The sequence below is a fragment of the Fusarium mangiferae genome (assembly GCF_900044065.1).
Source record: "Fusarium mangiferae strain MRC7560 genome assembly, contig: FMAN_scaffold012, whole genome shotgun sequence".
Lineage (NCBI taxonomy): Eukaryota > Fungi > Ascomycota > Sordariomycetes > Hypocreales > Nectriaceae > Fusarium > Fusarium mangiferae.
The window spans coordinates 1,399,744-1,415,688 of NW_024573932.1; the positions used below are offsets into that span (position 1 = coordinate 1,399,744).

Below are 15,945 nucleotides of genomic sequence, written 5' to 3' on the forward strand. Positions count from 1 at the left end.
AATCACAAATCCAAGGTCCCCATAAATCGCCCCACAACGTCATTGTCTAAGCCTCGTTTTTTAAGCTTAATAGCGCCCATCACGCTAGATCTCATTCACTCCTTCCCTCCCCGGCAACCTTCATCTCCTTCTGTTGCAAATGAAAAGGGGGCGATTTCATAAATCCAGTTTTTAGAGTTAAAAGTCCCTCTAGCTTTTGTATCTTTTAGTCTGCGAGAGCTACTTAATCCTGTTATGTGCAGTTTTATACACAGCCCGGTAGTGGTCCACTTAGGTCATGCAGAGGGAAGATGGTGATGTTTGGAACGAGGGGATTGGCTGCGTCGCGAAATCTTGAATCGAATACATCATGCAGTGAATGGCATGACATGCCCGATTCGGCAGTTCGTTGGACATAACGTGTTCAAGGCACGTTAGACGGTGAATAAACACCGTTGGCAAGTATCGTACGTGGCACTCGAGACTTTGCACACATGACAGACCCGCCAGTGACATCTCACCCTCTTGTGAAGGTCCCAACGGGACTTGGTAGCGCCGATTCACTCCAACGATCCGATACAGTATCATCGCGCATTAACAACACAAAAAAACCAGAAACTTGCACGTAAAACAAGGAGGCCACCCGTAATTTGAATGCCGGGGCAACCCCTGTCTTGGGTTAAGCTTAATTTCGTTGCATATTTTTTCCTGCTTGGCCTTCCATGACGTCAGTGAAGGCGAGAGACACAATTGGGGATTGAGATGAGACACCGGGATATTCATCTCGGGAGGTTCTGAATGGAGAAGGACGGTGTTAAGCTTTCAGCTAGAGGGGTTTCTGATCGGGGCGGTGCTGAGGCGATGCTGAGGCTATGGAGGGACGCGTAGATTTTTTGTGTATTTTGTTGAGAGAGCCTGGAGAGGCAGCCGGGAGTGATGGAAACACGAGGTTTGAGCTTGTGATGATGAGGTGAGGACGTGTTGAGGAGGCAAATGGAGGCGGAGGTATTGCGGTTGATTGACGCGTTTATGGTGACGACGTGACTCCGAGGAGGCGAGAAGATAGCTTCAACGCCTGCGATATCAGGAACAATAATTCCTGAGGATCATTTTACTGCCTGATTACCACGGTTGCTATTAACGAGTCTGGTCATCATTTGCGTTGTCGGGGTGTCACGTCTCGAGTCGATGAGTCGAGATTGGATGACAAACTTGGAGCGATGAGCACACGAGATTCTTCGCGATGTACATCGCAATGACAGAAAATCTCGGAAAAAAGTGATCAGCTTGAATCGCCGATGTCTTTAATTGCGCAACTCTTCCCCTGACGCAGAATTCTTTACATGGCAAATAATTAATAGATTGAGTATAACCGCGAAATGCGCATTCCTACCCGGGACCTTTAATTTTAATCTTTGCGCAACCACTGTTGAAAAGGAATTGCTGTAAATTACAACACATTTATTACGAGATGTTGCCGACGTGGATAACACAAGATGGGAGAATCAATAATTTACAGTCTACATGTGATTCCGAATCCTTTGCCTTGGCAATTGTTGTCGGTCATCGATATTGCGGTAATCGGATGGTGCAAAACTATTGTCGACCACACTACAGAGTGCAATGGCGCGACACAAGAGTACTGAGACCTACGCTTAAAGCGGACGTACAGTGGGATCATCAAGACTCCTTCACGTATTGTCTCCAAGCACGATTAATGTCAAGTCACGTTCGCGGGCGTCAAACACCTTGCAACCCTGATGGCTTCATAAAACCCAAGTCTACAATACTTACGCTTAGAGTCGGGTTGTTGTACGTCATCTTAGAGGCTCCCGCGACTTTACTACGTGTAGAGGTAGGGAGACAGTTTCGTAGTGATCTGTCGCTGTTCACGTCTCCCAGCAGAGCTACCAGGGCTCATCCAGCTACCGTAGCCGCACTGCGACATGTCACATCTCCCCAGATGTAGAGTCGCAGCTGCACTGACATCTGGCAGTATGTAGTCTACATCCTGAAACTCAACCGCAAGCGGAGAAACGCTGCGAGGATGAGTCCGTCGAAGAAACCTGCATTGATGCAGAGCTTGGGCTGGCCATCTTCCATGTTCAATCGGTTCTCGTCGAATGAAAGCAATTTCGCTGGCGAACCCCAGTTCTTCCGGTGCGAAATCAACTGGCGCAAAAATCTTTGCAAGACAATGGGCCGAGCGTGTCGAGCCGATTAGAAGAACGAGTATTGGGATCGATCGTATCGTCAGGCTGGGTAGTCAGCGGAGTTGCTACTCGAAAACGCATGCGCGGTCATGAACGATGGCGGGAGAATGAGCCGCAGAGAAAAGGAGGAGGAGGATCAAGGCTGTCGGCGGACGCGGGAGAAGGACGAGTCGTTTGATGTTCCGTCCGACGTTTGTTTGGTGCGCGGATGTCTTGAAACAGTAGGTGTCTCTTCATTCTCGGAGCCTAGTCGCTGTCGTAGGAAAGCAACACCAGTGATCGCGGGCCAGTCATGGTTGGAGCGGCGAGTGGTCGTCTGCGGAGAGGATGTAGGAATCAGGAATATGTTCTCGTAGACTTCTAGCTCTTTGGGGCCAACGGTATTGGGACCTCGCAGCGCTCCTGGCTCACGCATCGCGGTCGCGGAATTGGACCTTGCAGCGGGGAAGGCATCTCGGAGTGTCGCATGGAGCGGATGATGTGAAACAATGCAGGAAAACCAGGCGAGGACGTCCGACTCGAAAGCGACAGCGGGGAAAAGAACGATCACGGGGACCAGGCGCGGCCAGAGACTCTTGGGCGCAAAATCGATTCGGGTTGGGATCGAGGCGTCGAACGCGAAATCTTGAGTGTTCAGATGTTGAGACAACTGACGAGGGTAGAAAGACCGTGATGCGCGTCAACAATCACACCGTCAACAGAATGACCTTAGATTCGAGCGCAGCAGGTGCAGAGCAGCGACCGTTTGATGGCTCTTGCGAAAATGGTAAGCTTGTGCCACAGAGAGCGCCACACTCATACCCGCGGCGCGTCGGTAGCCCAACTTCAAACGACCACCACGAGCGCAAATGAAGAGATAAAAAGATAAAACCAAGTGCAATCGATCCCTTTCAACTCAGAGGCCAAGATGAATATTTGAAATGGGCGAAAAAAGAAACTCCCGATACGAGACTCGAACTCGTAACTTTCAGATTTCATGTGTTGATAAAAGTCTGACACGCTAACCAATTGCGTCAATCGGGAAGTTGACTTGATTTGTTATTCCCTGTCAGGGATTCAAACTATAACCGTGATCGCAACGGAGAAACAGCAAATTATTCTACTTTCTGCTTCATCAATCTCGCCTTCATTAAAATATCCTAAAGATTTAGATTCAAGGACACCATCTACTTCCTCATTTAAATATAATCAGCTAAAATAAGACTGTGTTTTGCTATTTTATTTAATATTTCTCAACTCCAGACCACACTACCCTGCAGTCTCAGTACGTCTTACAACCGAACTTTAAACTGGCAAACAATGCTGAAGGAACAGGATCCATGATAATGTCAATTGAAGTCAATGATACTAATATTTAAGAAGAGAAACCAGTTGTGGCGGCTGGAGCTTAGCATGCAAAGTCGCAATTCAGTTCATTGGCCCATTGGCCCCTTTATCACAAACTGTCATGACGAGATGTCTACAGACCATGAGCACTTCACGGCCACGCTTGCGCTCAAAAACCAGAGTCAGTACCTTGAACTCAGCAGTAACGGGCATACTCGAAATACCGGAAAAACCACACAGCCCGAGCTGTACACATAGACTTGTAGATAATACCACGCGCTTTCAACTCCTCTTTGAGATCAACCCTGCTTCCCACCTTGATAACGAGATTATCTCCATCATACTCGACAACCCAATCATCCGAGCCAAAGATATCCCCGAGCGCATCGCGGAGCTTTTCCATCTTGCAGAACCGCTTGACCAGGAACTCGTGTCTGAAGACGAGCTTCTCAGTGTCGACAGCATTTGTACTGGCCCATCTTTTGATGATAGGCATTGTGGTGTGATGCTGGTTGTTGTATTTGGTGGACTTGTGGACTTGGATGGAGGGTATGGGGATGATAATCGGGGTCCTTGGGGCCTTTTATAGGTGGTCCTTGAGAGGTAAGGCAGTCAACGTTCACATTACTTGATGAGAGTGCGGTTCACTTGCCGAAGGAGCTTATGACAAAAGCATCAATGTCTGTACTGATACGAGAGCTTCGAGATTCACAAGACACAGCTGTCACTGAATGCGCCTGATAACTCATGACTGATTGGCACATGTTAGCCATCCTGTGAACAATGATAAGCTCCCAGGTAGTGGCTGCAAATATCTGAAGTACTTCCACGAGATCAATTTATGGCAGTACCTGAAGAAAGGGGCCATGTTGACGTCCCTCATGGCTGAAGTGACCTCTGTGAATAGATCCTGTCAGTGGTTCCGCATGTGATCAAGATTGGCCCTGAAAGGCATCAATCTGCTTTCATTTGATGTGACTCATCGTGAACTGTACATAGTCACGATGAAAAACTGATATACTGGCGATCACACCCGCAATCAAGGCAATGCTAGATTCAGCGCAAAGATTTCAACGAAATGACTCTAAGATCAAGTATAAATAGACCGACACCCCCCAACGTTTCCCATGCCAAAAACCTCAACACAACTAAACCTCCACATATTCAACACTAAAGAAATCATGCCTTCTGGGTCTTGCACCAAGACTAATCAGGGCGCCGCTGAGTGGTCCTGCAAACATGACATCAAACTTGAACTCATTAACGACAAAGGAAAATTTGAAGACGCACTGAGAGTTATTTATCCTCTTGGGTTCAAGGTCAACTACAAGTACAGCCCCAGTACCTGCCGAGTTATTGCGCTTGCGAAGACCAAAGAGCCAACCGACCTGCAGAGAAAGCTCCAAGACGTCGGTGCTATTCTCCAGGGCCGATTCGGTCGCAGACGATGAGAGCTGAGTCAAAGGGTCCAGTCGCGTGGGGGGAGAGAGGCGTACATCAAATGCCATTTTGGGATGCCGACGGTATCGAGCTACTGTAGCTGTTCACATAGGAATCGCATAAGTTAAGCAACCATCAATGACAAGTGACAGAAGTGATGTTGTGAGTAAGTTAGGCCGATGGTCAAACCAAGACCTCCATTGTCACGACGAACCTGAAATAAGATGTGAATTGAGAAGCGAAGAAACCTGAAAGGCCGAGGAAGCGTGACATCCTATGGATATTCTGAGTCCACCGACGTTTCGAAGCTCGGGGACGGTGATGATGAGGTCCCTAAAGGTCACGACAACTTGGAACTGAAGACAGCACTGAGAATGCCACAGGATTAGTCTTTTCGGCATGGTGGAAGCCATCTTGAGAGTCTTATATTGAGTCGACAGATTTGCTTCTAATGGGCATCTTACCTTATGTGTATTTTGTGTGCTTTACGCTGGATTGTCTTTTCGGAAGAGTAGCAGGCAGCACTTATTTCTACACCTAGAGTCAGTTATTAAAATATCTAGCTTTTCAGCTAAAAGCAAGATCTTAAGTAACAGTAATAGTAAGGGCAATAAATATTTTACCTATATGCATTTTTTTAGTGTTCTTTACCTTCATGGCCTGGAGGCTGAAGTCTCTTTTGACCCCTCAACCTTATCACAGAAACTCGCTCTGTACGCTGATAATGCGGTGCGGCATTGTACAGTCCTGGGCAAAAAAGAATTCTACCCGCCTTTACCAATGATCCAGGCGTCAATGTCTCAGTTTGGGATGAAAATAAACCAACTACGGTTGGGCTATTGGCTGTTGATGCTTTCAGCTCTAGCTGTGGCTTGCTGACTTGCACTTTGAAATCAGGCTGGCGGTTAAGAAAGAGGGGAACGAAAACGAAAACTACCCTCCCTGCGATTTTCACACTTTCATCTTTCTTTTCCTGCAATCAGAGAGGATAAAATGGCTACATACTACAGTCCAAGACCGAGCCCCGTCAACTTGAACGCGCCGAATGACGAATATAATTTGGAGGTTGACACCTCCAAGATCGTCGTTGAGGGCCCCACGTTCAACAACCTCCCCGAGAGCTGTGACAAGTTTCGCATCCTGGTCATTGGCAAAGCCGGCGTTGGAAAGTCGACGATATGCTCGGTCGTGTTTGGTGTCCCTCCTGAGAAGGTAAGTTATTGATATCTCCAACGTGAAAAGCGCATGCGAGTGACGACGGCGAATACAGACAGGAGTTAGTCACCGTACTGTCGGGACAAAGAGGGAAAAGGTCTGGCAACCTATTACCTTTCCTGGCGAGAATGAGAACCTTGTTCTGCACGACTCGGGAGGCTTTGAAGCAGGTGACCTGAAATGCGTCGACGAGATCAACAGCTTTATCAGGTATCGTCGACAGCAGCCTAACTTGGCAGATCAGCTGCACTGCATCTGGCGAGTCAGCTCTTAACCCACCCTGATCGCATTGGCTAACTGTTATGTCTCCAGGTACTGCATTAGCTGTCGCTCGAATCGACCGATTGAAAGTGCCGAAAAAGAATTCTTCCTCAACGCCGACGTCGGCGATATACCTGTTGTCGTCGTCTTTACGCAGTTCGATACCTTGGTCGATGATCACTTCTGCCAGCTGCGTCGACGTCAGCGTAATCGCACAAAGGCAGTTGATATGGATCAGCTGGAAAAGGATGCAATGAACTTTGCCATTGCAGACTACGACTCCAACTATCGCGGTCAGTTTGAGAGGGAGTTTGGACGGCGGCTGCGCGTGGCCATTATCCGGCTCAGCATGCCACAGCCGGAAGACGGTAGGGGAATATTGTAAGCTTTATACATATACAATAGCTGATGTTTTGTAGGTGAGCCAATGGAGACGTCAGGTGTTGATTCCTTGGTAAAGGAAACAAGAGGAATGCTGCTAGCAGACGGTCTCAAACTTCTGTGGACAGCAGCACAATGTCACTCGGCAGATATGAAGCTGAAAGGTAAAATACACCCATCCTTTCCTATATAGCCAGTTGCTAACGCTCCTAAGAGTCAATCAATCTGGGCATGGACGTCTTTTGGAAAGCAGTTGGTACTTCTTCAATCCCCTTCATCCCATTTGTAGGCGCCACAGCCCTCTACAGCGCCTTCATCAAGATCCTGAAAATCATCAACACCATCTGGGGCATTCCAAGCTGTACGCCCCTCCTCCACGACTCCAAGGTCCGCAACCTCTTCCTTCAAGGATGCTTCGATGCTTCAGCAGGAGACATTCTGACCTCCAAGTTCCTGGTGGCTCTGAATTTCTTTGGGCCTTTGACAGCCACCCAAACATCAACCGTTATTCTCAAGATGATTGCTGGGATATCTTTACTCTATGAGAAGCTGTTTTGGTATATCAAGAACCACCCTGAGAGGGTTGTAAGCCCTGCTACTATTGGTCGCATGGTGATGGAGTTCAGGAGGAGTCAGGGACAGAGAAACATGTCTGCCCGTCTGACGTATCGTATTAATATTACGAACTGCTACGACAAGGCGGCGTGTTTGGCCGAGCTGGAGGAGGCTGTTGAGGCTGGTCGTAGTGTGATGGGTAAGGAAGGGATGAGAAGGAAGACTATCGTTGATAAATAACTGGTTCTCTTTATTTGGCTTTTATTTGTATCTAATATCTAGTACTTTGACTCTTTTTGCCTGGCAATTGATGTCACATTTGAGAAGAAAACTGTAGACAATGTAGGCACTAGAAGAATATTAGGCTCCGAGACAATCCCGATAATGTAGATCTACAGAATTCCTCAGAGCCTTTGAATATATCCTACGGGGTTGAGCACAGAGGCAAGGATGGGGGAGGCAACCGCGAAGCTTGTAGGCCACGGTGATAGAAGGTCTGTTACTTTCTATAGCCAAGGTTAAATAGCGTTGGAGAACAGGATATAACCAAGTCAACTGTATAATTAGCCAGCCGTAATCTACGCTTTACTGTCTTGAAATATGAGGTGTCCCCAGCAATCGTGAGAGGAAAAGATGCGAGCAACGAAGAATGCGTGACAGTGCACCATGCTTATGTTACTAATCTCACACTTACCAAGAGGGCATGAGACTGTATCTATCGAGAATAGAAAAAGCGACCACAGTTGAATCACAGTGTATAGAGCACGTCTGCGCATCTTGAATGGGCCTTTAGGACTGTGTAAAGAAGCTTGTGGACTCATGAACTTGTAGACAATGCACTCTCAAAAAAGGAAGCTGATAGCCTGACGTTCACGCCTTGTTCATAGTGACAGTGTGCCTAATGCAACGTGAGTGACAACGAACAAGCAGAGCGCATTGAGTATAGATAGAGGCAACCAGTCGGTAGAACAGCTGGCCAAGAAGGAAGCAAATGATCACATACCCGTTGAAGAATCACACCGCGAATAATTGTGAATTATAGCCTCCGCCGCCACAATGTCCAGAGACTCGAATATCGGAGACAACACTGACCATAGTGCACGCACCGTTTACATCCCTTATAAGCTCGTCAGAGCAGAAGACCTAGAGGCTATAGACAAGAAATTGCCCGACTTCTTCCCTGGTGGAGTATGCATGACAACAACGACAGAGGCTATGGCGCATTATAAGATTGAGGGACTCGTGGTCAAGGGTTCAGCAGATTTCAATCTACTCCGCAAACTGCAGGAACTTGAGCTCGTCATGAAGGAATGAGAGAAAGTGGACAAGAGAGGTGATGCTAGCGACGGAATGTCGTGATGGAAGACAAGGAAGGCCATGACCATGAACTTAATAGCTACATCCAAAAAGAAGGGAAAGGGTTAATTTTGTTAGAAAGAAAAGCAAAGTGATGGCGTTTCATTCGAGAAGATCATCATAGTGGCAGAATTGTGAGTGCGACTTCACCGACAGTGTTTGCCGAATAGGTATACCTGACACATTCGAAGACGCATTGAAGTCTTGCGTGATCTAGTGAGTTTTCTGCACAAGCAACTAGGGCAGCAAGTAAACAAATTTTGTGACTCATATTAGCTGAGAGGTATGAAACAATTCACTGACCAGAAGTGAAAGGACCGTAAATCAGCGAGCTATGGGACCTGATGATGTGAGTGAGGAATCGACAGTGAAATGTCTGCAATTTGAAGATTGTTCAATGACATAATGTTGATAATTACGCTGCCCGATTGACTGTGACAAGTGTCTGTTGCAATGACAGTGAAGCCATCACCGCTGGAAGGTTGACTATAGAAAGAAGTGACTCGCCGGTCAAGAGCCAGACAAACAGACAACATTAACAACAATACATCAAATCTATCGCAAGCTTTCACATTCATATTCATCACCTGCAATAATGCCTGCAACCCAAGAGCCCGAGACTTGGGGAAGTCAAATCACATATGTCCCCATCCGTCTTGTCAAGGACGTGAATACTTTCAAAGCCGCATTGAGGAGACACTATGGTGAAGGAGTGACGCACCCTATCAAGAGTTCACATGGGGAAGAAGCCAAGTATGAGGTTACGGCACCTCAAGCGAGTACAGGACCGGCAAATCTGGTGAAGACTCTCCAGGACGAGGGTGTTCTAAAGAAAGAGGGCGAGGAGTGAGAGGAAGATGTCCGACATATGGGCTCAGTTGCTGGAGGGAGAAGGGGGAGACGTAGCAGTTGAACTGCTTGCTATCTCAGATACAATGAGACAATCAGATCTAATTGAACCTTATCACTTCATAGCTGCAGGCTTTCAGTTTGAGTGATGACGAAAAAAGATTTGCTTGTCCAGAGAATCACAACATTTAACGCTGTGAATAGCCGATTCAACAACTTATGCGCTCTCAAGAAGCGTGGATCATTGTGCGCTGTATATTGCGATGTCAACGAAACTACCATGGTCGCCTATAAATTACATCGTCGCAGAGAAAAACGAAATAGCAACCAACATCAAAATTAATTATAGCATAGCCACTTATAAGGGGTAACTTTAAATTAGAACAAGTATAAACAATGGCTACCTACGGAACTCAAATGCACGATATCCCAATTCGACTTATTGGGGACGAGACTGCTTTCGAAAGGGCTGTAGAGGCCATCTATCCCAATGGTGTCACGTTTACGTATCATAGAACAGGTACCACGACTTCACCATGGCCGGTCTGTAACGTCCAAGCGAATTCAAGCACTGGACCTGCTGATCTCGTCAAACATCTACAGGACGCTGAGGTCATCATGAAGGAGTGATAAAGACGTAGGAAGGTTGGTTGAGAAAATACGGAGGGAGGAGAAATAAGCAAAACAAGGTTGTTTTGCTACTTCAACAATTGAGAGAACTCTAAATAGTTGATTTCCCGAATAAGGTGATGTTGTCATGGGCCACCGATGAACGTGAGAAGTGGATTCAAGGTTCATGCAATATAGAACGAATGAGGGGTACTTATATCTCTTTTAAACATAGAGGCGAAGGGGCTTGCTATATGATTTGCCATTTGTAGCTGAGAACTGTGGCTGGAAGCTTATCTTGGCTCCGTGCATTTGAGTTGCATGCTTGACGAGGCACCTGGCCGCGAAAGAAGCAGGAAGCAGCTGGACGGGAGATGGAGGCACTGGGTAAACGTGTAATATAAAAAAGGTTCTCGTTTTCATAGGGACTGTGCCTAATGCTTCAGTGAAATTGAAGACTGCGGAAAGACATATCACGGCTCTGCCAAACTTCTTACAGGCATGAGGCTGCCAGGCTGTGCCCTAGATCTAAGTTGCCAAGATAGCGATATGGTTTACTTCATCAAACTTAATGGTCTTATCGGCTTCAGATATGACGAGACCTTGGCTGTAGCATTTGTATGACGGCCATACTTGCTACAAGGTTCACAACATCAAAGTGAATTCTGCTTATAAGACAAGTTCGAAAACGCCGCAACCTAATTATGAGGGGAATAAATATGCGTGTACTCGCTGATTGAACGGCGCCGCTGAAAGACTCTCTCTTTCTGAACACGTTCGCTACAGGATGTTGATCCTCAACTTGTTCAATATCGCCGTCTTGGCCCTCAGCAGCCAGGTATTCGCTTCACCTGTCCTGGGCGACAACACACTTCAGGCTCGCCATCACCCTCCACCACCACCACCGCCTCCCGTTCCTCCACCTGGTCCCCCACATCCTCCGCCCCCTCCCCCCGCAGCAACTCCAGCAACCACTGCAAACAAGTCAACTGTAAAAGTTCACCGACGTATTACTCCCCAAACTGGTCCTATCCCCAGAATTCACCTCGTCCCAAGGCACCAGCTCGACAACTTCGCCGGCAAACCCGTTCCTCCACATCGACCACTTCCGCGGCGCGACATTCAAGACATCGTTAGGGTGGTCGGCAAAATACCAGACTTTGTAAAAGACGATAGGTACGAATGGAATAACACGCAATACCCCGCCTATTCCCTCGGGAGGATCCTCCTGGGCGCAAAGTCATTTGCGAACGCGAAGGGGAGAACTTGCAGTGGCTCTTTGGTTGGTCCACGACATGTCTTGATAGCGAGACACTGTTTCGGGGATAAGCTCGCCGACAGTGTTACATTCGAATCCAACTTTCTCGAGGGTCGCAGCGGAGGGATATCGTACGTGACGGACATCATCACTCTAGACGGCCTAGAATGTCATAAAATCCCCCAAAATGGACAAGAGAAATTTGATTGCGCACTCGGTAACGATTGGGCCATCTTGATTCTCGCAGATCGAATGGGTGAGACGCACGGGTACCTCGGGGTAAAGCGATTCGATACAAAGACAGTGATGAACAAGCAAGCTTTTGTGAGTGCAAGAGAAGAAAGCAAAGGAATGACCACTAACGATAGATAGTCACACGTGGGATATCCTACCAACTCTTTGTATCATAAAGGAAAGCCTATGCGGCAGGATGGAATAACAGTAGAGAGATGTTATCACTCCTGCGATATTCCCGGCGATCGGCTGATAACAGATGCAGATTGCCAGAGCGGAGCATCAGGAGGACCATTGTTTAGGATGGAAGATGGACTAGCTTGGCAATACGGGGTGGCGAGCTCACGTTTTGGGGACCTCACCAAAAGCGTGACTCTTCCAGATAGGTGTGCTTTTGTATCGAGTGCCAAGTTTATCAGTGCAGTTGCTATGGTGCGAGAGCAATTCCCTTAGCATCTCTAGCATTTGGTATGCTATTAGTTAGATGGTAAACGAAAAGTAGATTGCGTCAATTTGCGAACGAAATTCCCTCCCTACTTTAGTCCGTGATCTCGATGCAGCGGTTCTAGTGGGCGCCATGGCCGCCCAATCAAGACAGTAACAATGAAGATACATGGTAGTAAGAGAATATGATAATGAGAACGGGAGATAAAGCTTCTTTCACACCTTGACGCATCTTCAGAATGAGCCAGCGGTCGTGGCGAGCTGGACTAGACTCACTCAGCCCCCCCTTCAACAGGTGGACAGGCCTAGAACAACCACTGACAGTGACGGAACACCGCAATACTAGCACTAAGACGGTGGTCACATCATGAAACCTGGTTTTGGTCACTGCAGAGACCTCTGACAGGCCAATGGGCGACAGTGGCCAAATATCTAGCTCTCTACAATGGAGGGATGCTGGACACCTACGGTCACAAGGTCTGAGCATCCAGGATCGCAGCAAGCCACTGAACAAGGTTGAATGATGAACTTCAGTATAGCGTGTGCTAGCCAACTCCCAAAGGAGATGAGAGCATTTCCAGCCCATCGTTGATGTCGTGGAAGGGTGTTCGCCTTGAAGCCCTTGGTCATTAAGACTTGACGAAACGCACGCTACCATTCAAGAAGACTGCCTTCAGAAATGAAGGAACTGGCCGCTATGAAAGATAGATGCATTATTGGATACAGGCTTCTGTATCGCGAAGCCCCGCGTTAGGAGTGGCGAAGGATTGCGCGACCACTAGGTTCCGGCCTGCATCTAGGATGACCAAAAGCCACTGAGCAAGGGTCAAACGCGAGCTACAGCATCAGTACTTCTTAGCAACATGACGAGAGCGTCCTCAGAACAGCATTGTTGTCGTCGAAGGGCATTTCAACAGGGAGCACTTGGCCATTGTGACTTGACGTGTCTCCGGCGACCTTTCAAGGAGACTGGCCTTTGCACGCAAAAGCCAAAATGCAAGAAGGATAGATGTAACATTGGCTTCAAGCTTCAGTCGTGGGAGCTGGAAGTTGGCGGTGGTGAAGGATTCCGCGGCTGCACGACTGGTTGCCCCTGAACACCATCGTGAACACCATCACATGTCGACGGGCGCTCCGGCCTGCCATCGAGCTCAGTGAGGGTAGGGAAGATCTCGTGGCTTGCATGGGATCCAAGTTATGAATGTGCTATAACATGGAGGGTGGCATGTACTACTTCGACATCTCAGTTCGTAGTCTCGAACACGGAACTTGCGTTGGGCAGCGCCACTTGAGTGACCCTCGAGAATATCCCGAGTTGCATTCGAATTTGGGTACCAAGCGAGACTGGGCGGTTCGGATTGAAAGATGGTTGAGTTGAAGAGGGCCTTTCTTGAGATGATGTGAGTTGCTCAAGTGATGAAGATGACCGACTCCTAGACACGAGAGGCCGCTGTATTTATAATATGAGAGTTGAGTAAGGAGAACCTGATTTGGGAGATGATCTGAAAGAAAGAGGCAATGCATACCATGTCTATCCACTGATGGACGATCTCGGATGCAACCGCTTTACCTCTGCTCCATTGATGTACATCGTCAGACGAGAAGTGTCTTCAGTTGAGCTACAGCCCTAAGGGAGGGGACACAAAACTTGAGACTCGGATTGATCGTAGATTATTGGGTTTTAGTGGAGGCCAGTCTCGCGTTTTCTGTCCCCCAAAGGCTGTCAACCGTCAGTAATCTGCTTCCAAGCTAGTTTCTTGGTGCCCACTGGCTCTGCCATCTGCCTGATAGTTGATTGGAGTTTCCACATCACCATGACTTCCGATAAGGCTTTTGCTTGGCAAGAACGAGTCTCGGAATACTGAGCCGTGTTATTATCTTGGCCTGAATCCAGGAGAGGCTTGATAAGACTGAAATGAGGCCAGCCTATCATATCATCTGAGTCAGAATGAGCTTCATCAGCCTTTATCGGGAAGAGTAGGATAAGGAGGTTCCCCAAGTTCAAGCCAAGCCTTGATTCCCCAACGTCAGAGCGATAACATGCATTATTGTTGGCGCTATCTCCCCTTGCTTCTTGGCCTCGGTTCCGACCCCATCCGGGCCACAAGAGCTGAGTCGCCGAAACACTGGCGGGTTCCCAATAGTAGCCTCCGAGACTGTTTCCCCAAAAAGCCAAGCAATCTACGCCATGCGACACTGAATCTCACCACAGAGCCTCATCGGATGAAATAGGAACCCAAGCGCATTCCAAACACCTTCCAGCAACCCGTCGACGGAAATGCTCATTTTTCCAAGGTCGCATTAGGTCTTTCAACCCTGGAGCAGTAGAGTTTCGTCTCAAGGATGACGTGCCAAGAATACGAGCCCCCGTAAGCATCCGACCTTCGACCAACAACATCCTCAAACCAATCCAGTAATTGCGCCGATGCTTTCGCTTAGAAGCACCATTAGTACACCGTCTGTGCTCATCATCCCCAGTTATCACAGTGAGATACCCTTGCGGGGAAACGCAACCACTCCCCGTTCTAGCTGAAATAGCTGATGTCTAGCAAAAGCCAAGACTAAACCCCAGACTACCAACGCCATAAAGTGGGACAACGTCACAGCGCATTTGGAGCTGGTGCAGATCTGTAAGACGCCAGCGGTGAATCCTTCGAGAAGACGTCTAGAGGGAGATCCCGTCGAAAAGAATCCGGGAAGGCGAGCTGTCTTGAGCCTATCATTTGACACTGAGCGGGCGTCGAGTCGATAGTGCAGGCGGCTACTGGAATGTGTGTCTGGAAAGGGCTAAGCACATGCATGACTAGAATGCACGATTAAGAAGCGGCAATTCTTCTAGAAAACAACTTGGTTGCAAGATCAGCGAGCTTAAAACTAACCCTAGCATCATTTCACCGGCGTATCACTGGATAATTGCTGTGGCGGAGCATCGTTAGTGGAGTGCTAGTGCACAGTCCGCGGAGTAAACAGCCCCCAACTCCCTCAGTGAGATGCGGGCACCGAACCGCTAGATCCCCCCGCAGATATCACACTCTAGGTATTGGACTAGAGCGGGAATCTTCGGAACGGTCTGGACTCGCCAAGAGGGGGTTCTGATACAGGCGCTATGATGTTGTGATGCAATACTCCGAAGTTCAAGCTGCGAGTTTGGTACGAGGGATTAGGGTGGTATTCGTGACCCAATCTCTGGCACATCCCTGTTGATGCTGTGAGATGGGCTTACGGTTGCATCGAGACGCCCACATGCCGTACTTCAGGTTACAGGTAGTCGGATCATTGTCATTGCGTAGGTTTGATAGCGTAAACTGGGGGAGATTAAAGGTTCAATCGATGATTCACTTCCACAGCCTTATCTCTTGGAGGTGATGCCAATGATGAGGAGAGAAGCCAAGCTGACTCCTCTCCTTGGCCAAAAGGGTGCGGAGGCACTGAGGTAGCCTAGTCAGTCAGCGGAGTAGCCAAGCAAATGTCGCCCTTCACCATACGGAGACAACTACTACCCTCGCTCTTGGCCAACATCTAATGAATCGTGCAAAACAAAACATATTACAAAAACATTCATCTAATAACTCTACTCTCTCTCCATCGTGAGCTGCAATGACGCGGGGGAAACAGTGCTCGCTTCTGTAATCCCTGCTGCTCTCTACCCCATGTCTACTCCGCAACCTTAATCGTTAAGCTTAATCTCCTTCCCTGTTTGGTATGGTATGGCCTTGTTGCTGCGGGCGTACAGTTCTGGAAATCCCGCAGTGGGGAAATGACTTGGAGTTCTCGTCTAGCTGGCTAGCCTGTCAAGTTTGTGTTGTTCATTAATGGGAGGGCTGT

At 48.1% G+C, this 15,945-nt stretch overlaps 6 protein-coding genes and 1 non-coding gene across 7 annotated transcripts; 5 read left to right on the forward strand and 2 right to left on the reverse strand.

Annotated features, from left to right (window-relative positions):
• Positions 1–3,129: 3,129 nt before the first annotated feature.
• Positions 3,130–3,215, reverse strand: tRNA. Its single transcript is given in 2 exon segments — positions 3,130–3,165; positions 3,178–3,215. It is a non-coding gene; the product is annotated as a tRNA-Lys (tRNA).
• A 499-nt stretch (positions 3,216–3,714) lies between these two features.
• FMAN_08220 (uncharacterized protein) lies at positions 3,715–4,014 on the reverse strand (the record flags this gene model as incomplete). The annotated part of the gene is made up of 1 exon (XM_041821670.1): positions 3,715–4,014. One exon carries the CDS (start codon positions 4,012–4,014, stop codon positions 3,715–3,717), a length of 300 nt encoding a protein of 99 aa, XP_041687427.1.
• A 631-nt stretch (positions 4,015–4,645) lies between these two features.
• On the forward strand, positions 4,646–4,969 carry FMAN_08221 (uncharacterized protein; the record flags this gene model as incomplete). Its single annotated transcript, XM_041821671.1, has 1 exon — positions 4,646–4,969. The coding sequence occupies one exon, from the start codon at positions 4,646–4,648 to the stop codon at positions 4,967–4,969; it is 324 nt and encodes a 107-aa protein (XP_041687428.1).
• Positions 4,970–5,951: 982 nt separating this feature from the next.
• On the forward strand, positions 5,952–7,610 carry FMAN_08222 (uncharacterized protein; the record flags this gene model as incomplete). Its single annotated transcript, XM_041821672.1, has 5 exons — positions 5,952–6,170; positions 6,229–6,431; positions 6,486–6,802; positions 6,854–6,979; positions 7,030–7,610. 5 exons carry the CDS (start codon positions 5,952–5,954, stop codon positions 7,608–7,610), a joined length of 1,446 nt encoding a protein of 481 aa, XP_041687429.1.
• Positions 7,611–8,426: 816 nt separating this feature from the next.
• FMAN_08223 (uncharacterized protein) lies at positions 8,427–8,684 on the forward strand (the record flags this gene model as incomplete). The annotated part of the gene is made up of 1 exon (XM_041821673.1): positions 8,427–8,684. One exon carries the CDS (start codon positions 8,427–8,429, stop codon positions 8,682–8,684), a length of 258 nt encoding a protein of 85 aa, XP_041687430.1.
• A 1,287-nt stretch (positions 8,685–9,971) lies between these two features.
• FMAN_08224 (uncharacterized protein) lies at positions 9,972–10,205 on the forward strand (the record flags this gene model as incomplete). Its single annotated transcript, XM_041821674.1, has 1 exon — positions 9,972–10,205. The coding sequence occupies one exon, from the start codon at positions 9,972–9,974 to the stop codon at positions 10,203–10,205; it is 234 nt and encodes a 77-aa protein (XP_041687431.1).
• A 766-nt stretch (positions 10,206–10,971) lies between these two features.
• Positions 10,972–12,129, forward strand: FMAN_08225 (uncharacterized protein; the record flags this gene model as incomplete). The annotated part of the gene is made up of 2 exons (XM_041821675.1): positions 10,972–11,766; positions 11,815–12,129. The coding sequence occupies 2 exons, from the start codon at positions 10,972–10,974 to the stop codon at positions 12,127–12,129; spliced, it is 1,110 nt and encodes a 369-aa protein (XP_041687432.1).
• Between the last annotated feature and the right edge of the window lie 3,816 nt (positions 12,130–15,945).